This window comes from Ascaphus truei, unplaced genomic scaffold, assembly GCF_040206685.1.
Source record: "Ascaphus truei isolate aAscTru1 unplaced genomic scaffold, aAscTru1.hap1 HAP1_SCAFFOLD_718, whole genome shotgun sequence".
Classification (NCBI taxonomy): Eukaryota; Metazoa; Chordata; class Amphibia; order Anura; family Ascaphidae; genus Ascaphus; species Ascaphus truei.
This window is the reverse complement of record NW_027457052.1, coordinates 78556-89059: the sequence shown is the minus strand read 5'-3', so window position 1 is coordinate 89059 and position 10504 is coordinate 78556. Positions and strand designations below refer to the sequence as shown.

General features: G+C 55.9%; 1 protein-coding gene across 3 annotated transcripts in view; it reads right to left on the bottom strand.

Annotated features, from left to right (window-relative positions):
* Positions 1-4017: 4017 nt before the first annotated feature.
* Positions 4018-10504, bottom strand: part of PRICKLE3 (prickle planar cell polarity protein 3) — a 30095-nt gene continuing 23608 nt past the window's right edge. For all 3 annotated transcript variants that reach the window (XM_075584704.1, XM_075584702.1, XM_075584703.1), the window contains 3 exons: positions 8348-8551; positions 6718-6904; positions 4018-5335 (listed from right to left, as the gene is read on the bottom strand). In XM_075584704.1, the coding sequence (XP_075440819.1) occupies positions 4665-5335; positions 6718-6904; positions 8348-8551 (1062 nt within the window). In that variant the 3' untranslated portion in view covers positions 4018-4664. The remainder of the gene's footprint in view (positions 5336-6717; positions 6905-8347; positions 8552-10504) is intronic.

The following is a 10504-nucleotide window of genomic DNA, read 5'->3' as shown; positions in this document are numbered from 1 at the left end:
GGTGGGCATCCGGGGGGCACTGCCAGGGGTGGGCATCCGGGGGTCACTGCCAGGGACGGGCATCCAGGGGGCACTGCCAGGGGTGGGCATCCAGGGGGCACTGCCAGGGGTGGGCATCCGGGGGGCACTGCCAGGGATGGGCATCCGGGGGGCACTGCCAGGGATGGGCATCCGGGGGGCACTGCCAGGGATGGGCATCCGGGAGGCACTGCCAGGGAGGGGCATCCGGGGGGCACTGCCAGGGAGGGGCGTCCGGGGGGCACTGCCAGGGATGGGCATCCGGGGGGCACTGCCAGGGATGGGCACCCGGGGGGCACTGCCAGGGATGGGTATTCGGGGGCACTGCCAGGGATGGGTATTCGAGGGGCATTGCCAGGGATGGGTATTCGGGGGCATTGCCAGGGATGGGCATCCGGGGGGCACTGCCAGGGATGGGCATCCGGGGGGCACTGCCAGGGATAGGTATCCGGGGGGCACTGCCAGGGATGGGTATTCAGGGGGCACTGCCAGGGATGGGCATCCGGGGGTCACTGCCAGGGGTGGGTATTCGGGGGGCAGTGCCAGGGATGGGTATTCGGGGGGCAGTGCCAGGGATGGGTATTCGGGGGGCAGTACCAGGGATGGGTATTCGGGGGGCAGTACCAGGGATGGGTATTCGAGGGGCAGTGCCAGGGATGGGTATTCGGGGGGCAGTGCCAGGGATGGATATTCGGGGGCAGTGCCAGGGATGGGTATTCGGGGGGCAGTGCCAGGGATGGGTATTCGGGGGGCACTGCCAGGGATGGGTATTCGGGGGGCACTGCCAGGGATGGGTATTCGGGGGGCACTGCCAGGGATGGGTATTCGGGGGGCAGTGCCAGGGATGGGTATTCGGGGGGCACTGCCAGGGATGGGTATCCAGGGGGCAGTGCCAGGGATGGGCATCCGGGGGGCACTGCCAGGGATGGGTATTCGGGAGGCAGTGCCAGGGATGGGTATTCGGGGGGCACTGCCAGGGATGGGCATCCGGGAGGCAGTGCCAGGGAGGGGCATCCGGGAGGCAGTGCCAGGGATGGGTATTCAGGGGGCACTGCCAGGGATAGGTATTCAGGGGGCACTGTCAGGGATGGGTATTCGGGGGGCAGTGCCAGGGATGGGTATTCAGGGGGCACTGCCAGGGATGGGTATTCAGGGGGCACTGTCAGGGATGGGTATTCGGGGGCAGTGCCAGGGATGGGTATCTGGGAGGCAGTGCCAGGGATGGGTATTCGGGGGGCACTGCCAGGGATGGGTATTCTGGGGGCACTGCCAGGGATGGGTATTCGGGGGGCACTGCCAGGGATGGGTATTCGGGGGGCAGTGCCAGGATGGGTATTCGGGGGGCACTGCCAGGGATGGGTATTCAGGGGTCACTGCCAGGGATGGGTATTCGGGGGGCACTGCCAGGGATGGGTATTCGGGGGGCAGTGCCAGGATGGGTATTCGGGGGGCACTGCCAGGGATGGGTATTCGGGGGGCACTGCCAGGGATGGGTATTCGGGGGGCAGTGCCAGGATGGGTATTCGGGGGACACTGCCAGGGATGGGTATTAAAGAGTGACATACAACATACATGTTATTTATTCTGGGTGACTATCTTGTAATGTATATTGGGGTGTCATATGACATGTATTTTGGGGGGGGGTGTCTCTGCACCCCTCCTCTCTGTCCCCCAGGATTTTCTGCGTGCTGCTATTGGCTGTGTCCTCTTCCTCATCACCTCGCTCATCGCTCTGATCCGTGGTGGGGACGGAGCTGCTATAGCAGGAGGGGTGAGTGTCCCGGGGTTTGGATAACGCTGCTTCCTACACTGCGTCCTACTCTGTCCCGCATCAGATTTCATCTCACTCTGGCCCCGAGCCACGGGAGGGTGTGAAGCTTCAGCACGTCCTTACTCGCATTGATGTGAATAGGAGTCCAGTTGTGCTAAAGCTTAGCACCGTTCTGTGGCTCTGCGCCCCTGTCATGTTATCACATCCAAAACCTCTGGGCTGAGACATATTGTCAGCGGTCACTTGTCCCAGCATTAGATGCTTCTCATTGCATTGTATCATCCTGTCACCCACTGCGTGTCACCTCATTGTATCATCCTGTCACCCACTGCATGTCACCTCATTGTGTCATCCTGTCACCCAATGCATGTCACCTCATTGTATCATCCCGTCACCCACTGCGTGTCACCTCATTGTATCATCCCGTCACCCACTGCATGTCACCTCATTGTGTCATCCTGTCACCCAATGCATGTCACCTCATTGTATCATCCTGTCACCCATTGCGTGGCATCTCATTGTATCAGCCTGTCACCCAATGCATGTCACCTCATTGTATCATCCTGTCACCCATTGCATGGCATCTCATTGTATCAGCCTATCACCCAATGCATGTCACCTCATTGTGTCATCCTGTCACCCATTGCATGGCATCTCATTGTATCATCCTGTCACCCACTGCATGTCACCTCATTGTGTCATCCTGTCACCCAATGCATGTCACCTCATTGTGTCATCCTGTCACCCATTGCATGGCATCTCATTGTATCATCCTGTCACCCACTGCATGTCACCTCATTGTGTCATCCTGTCACCCAATGCATGTCACCTCATTGTGTCATCCTGTCACCCAATGCATGTCACCTCATTGTGTCATCCTGTCACCCACTGCATGTCACCTCATTGTGTCATCCTGTCACCCACTGCATGTCACCTCATTGTGTCATCCTGTCACCCACTGCATGTCACCTCATTGTGTCATCCTGTCACCCACTGCATGTCACCTCATTGTGTCATCCTGTCACCCAATGCATGTCACCTCATTGTATCATCCTGTCACCCATTGCATGGCATCTCATTGTATCAGCCTGTCACCCAATGCATGTCACCTCATTGTATCATCCTGTCACCCATTGCATGGCATCTCATTGTATCAGCCTATCACCCAATGCATGTCACCTCATTGTGTCATCCTGTCACCCATTGCATGGCATCTCATTGTATCATCCTGTCACCCACTGCATGTCACCTCATTGTGTCATCCTGTCACCCAATGCATGTCACCTCATTGTGTCATCCTGTCACCCAATGCATGTCACCTCATTGTGTCATCCTGTCACCCACTGCATGTCACCTCATGGTGTCAGCTCGTCACCACTTGTTCGTCCCCTCATGGTGTCACTGTGCACGCCCCTTGCAGGTGTTCGGGCTGCTAGCCGGGATTCTCTTTGCCTACGATGCATTCCTCATAGCCCCGAAACTGAAAAAATCCCACGCCCAAGCTGCAACCGGTGAGTACTGTGTGTGAGGTGGGAACTCCCCCTCCAGTGCTGCAGGCACCCCCCGCTCCCCCCTCACCCCGAGCAGTGCAGAGAGACTCCCCCAGGCATTGCAGAGACGCTTCTCCCCTCCCCCCCCCCACCCAGCAGTGTGGAGAGAAACCCCCTCCCCCTCAAGCAGTGCAGGGAGATCTCCCCCTCCCGAGCGGTGTAGAGACCCCCCCCCCCTCCCACCCGAGCCGTGGAGAGAGGTGAGCACTCCCCCCAGCAGAGACACCCCCCCCCCAAGAAGTGCAGGAAGATCTCCCCCTCCCGAGCGGTGTAGAGACCCCCCCCCAGGCATTGCAGAGGGAGCCTGACACCCCCCTCCCCCCCCCCCCCCAGAAGTGCAGGAAGATCTCCCCCTCCCGAGCGGTGTAGAGACCCCTTACATATCACGCGTATGTATTGTCTGTTATTTCAGAGCCCCAAGATGGAGTGTAACCCCCAGTGCTGCAGGCGGGAGGCGTCCTGGCGTCTCACACGGGCTCCCCGCCAGCCACGCCCTTTACCCGCCCCGTGCAGCTGCCTCAGAGGATGAGACGTCGCCCCGCGCCAGGGAGTGTCACAGCACAGAGAATAGTGTGCTCGTCGCGGCGTGTGTGCGTGTAAATGTGCGGATGTGCGCACACGGGTGTGCCCGTCAGTCGCCGTGTGTCCCCTTTAGCTGCAACGTTTCCTGTAAACTCCTTGAGCTTTGTTTTTTAATACATTTCTCACAATACAGTAATAAACTTGTGATTATCACACGGTGTCATGTTGCCACGGAACCCGTGGGCACAGGTGTACAGCGAGGGGCAATAAGGCACTCTGGGAACGGGGATGCATTGCTGGAAGAGTGGTGGCCAACATCATATACTTAAGAGCCCCCAAAAGGGTCACACGACATGCAGATCATATTTCAGGGACGTTGCACACGCAGGTGGGGGGCCTTTCCCTGCCCTCTCCAGTCGGCTGCCGGCGCGCTGTGCCCTCCTCCTTACACAGGGAATAGTGACCAGGAGAGGAGCGGGCAGTTCAGTATTTATCAGGCGTGACATTAAGCAGCTGAGGGAGCGGGGAGAAGTTACGATCCACACCACCAACATCTCCGCTCCTGTCCGCCTTTTGCCCCATCAATGGCACAGGAACAGGTGGTGCGTACTTGTGTGACCTGGCACAGAAGGTGGCACGTCTGCTTGGTAGAAGAGTTGACCTGAAGAGGGTTGGACACACAGGTCGGCGGAGTAGCCGTAGGTAAGACTGTCCATTCAGGGGTTTGAGGTCACAAAGGTCCATTTAGTGCACAGTGGTGACATTCAGTGGATGAGCTCCCGTTGGCCAGTCTATGAGTTGGGTCAGGACAGGCTGCAATTTTTGTCCTTCCACTTTGGGGTGGAGGTAGGGGGAGCAGTGTATCCTGGGGGTCTCGGGAAAGGGGGCAAGGGAATTGGTTCCCCCAGAAAGTAGCCATCATCCTCATCAGAAGATGAGGAGGAGGAGGTGAAGGGTGGAGGGGAGACGTTTCTGGGTTCCCTGAGCTCGGAAGTAAGAGGGACCCTGAAACTGACCCGGGAAGCTGCCCGAGAATGACTGCTGAGGTCAGGTAGAGAGCTTCTTTGGAGGGATCCACGGGAGAATTCAGCAGGAACCCCCCTTAAACTGGCATGTATAGAGCGCACAGGGTGAGAGTGAGAGGGCTGAGATGTTCCTGACTGGTCTATCATGGACACAGACCTCCTGCCTCCCCCCATCCTGCGCCCCCTGAAGCTGTCCTCCTGTGGGTTGCTGCTGGTGGAGGTGCCCACATCTCTGGTCTCCCTGCGGGAAGGCGTCTCGGTCTGTGTGGGGCTGGCAGAGGGTTCACTACGTGCCGGCGCTTGGCTGCAGCTCCGGGAGCAGTAGATTTGACCATGTTGAGGTAAGAAAGGTCTGCCCAAGAGCGACGCCTTGCACCTCCCGCAGCAGAAACAGCCCTCCGAGGCATGCCAGTGCTGCCCTCCGTAGGACAACTGCCCCTCTTCCACACCTGGAGAAGCACAGGAAACCAGTTAATTCCTCAATCATGGAAAGAAGACCATGTAGCAGGAAGATGCCAAGACATCCAAGTTATTATCTGTCCCCTTAATGCAGACACTAAACCTGTATTATCACACCGGCTGGACCGGAACTTATCTGCTGTGTAGAACAGATTCAAGGGGGACATACGCTACATATTAGAGAAAGATAAGTGCTAGAACAAGAGGTCATGTTCTGAAGCTGGAGAGCGTCTGGTCCATGGGAAACCTGAGGACGTTCGTCTTTACGGACAGGAAGGAACAAATGGGGTGTGATGTTCTACAGCAGATAGGAATATTGGCAGACTAGGTGGGTCAAGTGTGTCTTATCTGCCATCAAATTCTAGGTTTCTATGTACTGTTGTGTTGGGAGGGACAGACTTACCACCATGTCACCTAGTCCTGGGAGGGAAAGACGTACTGACCACCATGTCACCTAGTCCTGGGAGGGAAAGACGTACTGACCACCATGTCACCCAGTCCTGGGAGGGAAAGACGTACTGACCACCATGTCACCCAGTCCTGGGAGGGTCAGACTCACCACCATGTCACCCAGTCCTGGGAGGGACAGACTCACCACCATGTCACCCAGTCCTGGGAGGGTCAGACTCACCACCATGTCACCCAGTCCTGGGAGGGTCAGACTCACCACCATGTCACCCAGTCCTGGGAGGGAAAGACGTACTGACCACCATGTCACCCAGTCCTGGGAGGGACAGACGTACTGACCACCATGTCACCCAGTCCTGGGAGGGTCAGACTCACCACCATGTCACCCAGTCCTGGGAGGGACAGACTCACCACCATGTCACCCAGTCCTGGGAGGGAAAGACGTACTGACCACCATGTCACCCAGTCCTGGGAGGGTCAGACTCACCACCATGTCACCCAGTCCTGGGAGGAATAGACTCACCACCATGTCACCCAGTCCTGGGAGGAATAGACTCACCACCATGTCACCCAGTCCTGGGAGGGTCAGACTCACCACCATGTCACCCAGTCCTGGGAGGGTCAGACTCACCACCATGTCACCCAGTCCTGGGAGGGTCAGACTCACCACCATGTCACCCAGTCCTGGGAGGGACAGACTCACCACCATGTCACCCAGTCCTGGGAGGGTCAGACTCACCACCATGTCACCCAGTCCTGGGAGGGTCAGACTCACCACCATGTCACCCAGTCCTGGGAGGGACAGAATCAATGGGCTCAATGTCCCTCCGAGAGTGTTCAGTGTTGTGTTGGGAACGTCAGGGTTGACGGGTTGTTGGGCTTTACTGCCCCTGTCATTGTGCTGGGTGGGACGGACTGAAGCCCAACCTGCCCCCTGATGTATTTCCACCCCTCCCTCTCTCACCGATGCACTCTCCGCAGCTGTCGCAGTACTGGGAGTAGAGCTTCTCATAGCAGGGGCTACAGTATGGACGCCTGTCTCTCATCACGTAACGCTGACCTCCCAGGGCACACTCACACTCAAAGCAGCAGAAGTGTCTTGTGTGCCAGTGGTAACCCTCTGCCTGAGTGCACTCCACTGAGAAGATCACCTGGGTGCAAGAAAGAGATTGCTTGGAGACCAGGAGGCGGCAAGAGACAGCCCAGAGACCACAAGAGACAGGTAAAAGAATATGGGACAGCTCAGAGACAAAGAGACAGAAAGAACAGCCAGTGTGACAGGAGGCCCTGCCGAGATTCCCCAGCGGGGAGAAGCTGCATTCTCAGCACGCCGCCGGCTGCAGGTACTGAGTATGGTTTGCTGTTATTTCCTGACAGACGCGGTTACAGTTTCCTGCTTATGTTACCACCATCCATGCAGAGGATAAGATGGCTAGCATTAAAGTTACTCAAACCAGACTCGGCGGAAGATAAAGCATCGAGACTGGTTTTCAATACAACAGGAGTACTCAATGCAAGAAATTACATACTGTTACTACAGGAGTACTCAATGCAGGAAATTACATGCTGTTACCACAGGAGTACTCAATGCAGGAAATTACATGCTGTTACTACAGGAGTACTCAATGCAGGAAATTACATACTGTTACCACAGGAGTACTCAATGCAGGAAATTACATACTGTTACCACAGGAGTACTCAATGCAGGAAATTACATGCTGTTACTACAGGAGTACTCAATGCAGGAAATTACATACTGTTACCACAGGAGTACTCAATGCAGGAAATTACATACTGTTACCACAGGAGTACTCAATGCAGGAAATTACATGCTGTTACCACAGGAGTACTCAATGCAGGAAATTACATGCTGTTACTACAGGAGTACTCAATGCAGGAAATTACATGCTGTTACCACAGGAGTACTCAATGCAGGAAATTACATGCTGTTACCACAGGAGTACTCAATGCAGGAAATTACATGCTGTTACTACAGGAGTACTCAATGCAGGAAATTACATACTGTTACCACAGGAGTACTCAATGCAGGAAATTACATACTGTTACCACAGGAGTACTCAATGCAGGAAATTACATGCTGTTACTACAGGAGTACTCAATGCAGGAAATTACATGCTGTTACCACAGGAGTACTCAATGCAGGAAATTACATGCTGTTACTACAGGAGTACTCAATGCAGGAAATTACATGCTGTTACCACAGGAGTACTCAATGCAGGAAATCACATGCTGTTACTACAGGAGTACTCAATGCAGGAAATTACATGCTGTTACTACAGGAGTACTCAATGCAGGAAATTACATGCTGTTACTACAGGAGTACTCAATGCAGGAAATCACATGCTGTTACTACAGGAGTACTCAATGCAGGAAATTACATACTGTTACTACAGGAGTACTCAATGCAGGAAATTACATGCTGTTACTACAGGAGTACTCAATGCAGGAAATTACATACTGTTGCAGCAGGAGTACTTTTTGCAGGGATGAAAACACTGGTACTGCAAGCGTACTCACTGCAGAAGTACTCCTTGCCACAGACTGAGCACTATTACTGCGGTGTAGTTACTCACCTCGTCACATGCGAAGCACCGCGGGCGCTGCAGCTCGGCGTGGTGGCGCCCGCAGTATACTTGCCCGCCGTGGTAGAAGTAGATGAGGTCACAGAGCAGCTCAGCGCAGTGGGCGCAGGTGAAGCACTGCGGGTGCCAGCAGGAGCCCAGCCCTGCGCGGGACGCAAACACTGCCACGTCACCCCCGCTGATCTGATGCCCGCACTGCAGAAGGGGCGCAGAGAGGAGCGCTCAGTGGGCATCGGTGGATACATAACGTTATTTAATCCTAACAACGTTTCGGTGTAATCCTACGCCTTCCTCAGTCCTGGCGCAGGTGCCTGTTACTCAGAAACACTGAGAGGAGTCAATAAAGCAATTTGTTATTTTTATTTTTAAGACGGATGTGCCATTAACTGTCAAACGAATGATAGATGTGCGGAGATGCAGTTTCTGCAGGGACTGAGCACCCAGCCTGTATACATAGTCTTAGGCTCAGATCCACAAAAGGGTGCTAAATATTACCACGCCTGTACTCCCATTAATGTGACAGAGTTACTCACCACCATGTCACCCAGTCCTGGGAGGGACAGACGTACTCACCACCATGTCACCCAGTCCTGGGAGGGACAGACGTACTCACCACCATGTCACCCAGTCCTGGGAGGGACAGACTTACTCACCCCCATGTCTCCCAGTCCTGGGAGGGACAGACTTACTCACCACCATGTCACCCAGTCCTGGGAGGGACAGACTTACTCACCCCCATGTCTCCCAGTCCTGGGAGGGACAGACTTACTCACCACCATGTCACCCAGTCCTGGGAGGGACAGACGTACTCACCACCATGTCACCCAGTCCTGGGAGGGACAGACGTACTCACCACCATGTCACCCAGTGCTGGGAGGGACAGACTTACTCACCCCCATGTCTCCCAGTCCTGGGAGGGACAGACTTACTCACCACCATGTCACCCAGTCCTGGGAGGGACAGACGTACTCACCACCATGTCACCCAGTCCTGGGAGGGACAGACGTACTCACCACCATGTCACCCAGTGCTGGGAGGGACAGACTTACTCACCACCATGTCACCCAGTCCTGGGAGGGACAGACGTACTCACCACCATGTCACCCAGTCCTGGGAGGGACAGACGTACTCACCACCATGTCACCCAGTCCTGGGAGGGACAGACGTACTCACCACCATGTCACCCAGTCCTGGGAGGGACAGACGTACTCACCACCATGTCACCCAGTCCTGGGAGGGAGAGACTTACTCACCACCATGTCACCCAGTCCTGGGAGGGACAGACTTACTCACCACCATGTCACCCAGTCCTGGGAGGGACAGACGTACTCACCACCATGTCACCCAATCCTGGGAGGGACAGACGTACTCACCACCATGTCACCCAGTCCTAGGAGGGACAGACTTACTCACCACCATGTCTCCCAGTGCTGGGAGGGACAGACTTACTCACCACCATGTCACCCAGTCCTGGGAGGGAGAGACGTACTCACCACCATGTCACCCAGTCCCGGGAGGGAGAGACGTACTCACCACCATGTCACCCAGTCCTGGGAGGGACAGACTTACTCACCCCCATGTCTCCCAGTCCTGGGAGGGACAGACTTACTCACCACCATGTCACCCAGTCCTGGGAGGGACAGACTTACTCACCCCCATGTCTCCCAGTCCTGGGAGGGACAGACTTACTCACCACCATGTCACCCAGTCCTGGGAGGGACAGACGTACTCACCACCATGTCACCCAGTCCTGGGAGGGACAGACGTACTCACCACCATGTCACCCAGTGCTGGGAGGGACAGACTTACTCACCCCCATGTCTCCCAGTCCTGGGAGGGACAGACTTACTCACCACCATGTCACCCAGTCCTGGGAGGGACAGACGTACTCACCACCATGTCACCCAGTCCTGGGAGGGACAGACGTACTCACCACCATGTCACCCAGTGCTGGGAGGGACAGACTTACTCACCACCATGTCACCCAGTCCTGGGAGGGACAGACGTACTCACCACCATGTCACCCAGTCCTGGGAGGGACAGACGTACTCACCACCATGTCACCCAGTCCTGGGAGGGACAGACGTACTCACCACCATGTCACCCAGTCCTGGGAGGGACAGACGTACTCACCACCATGTCACCCAG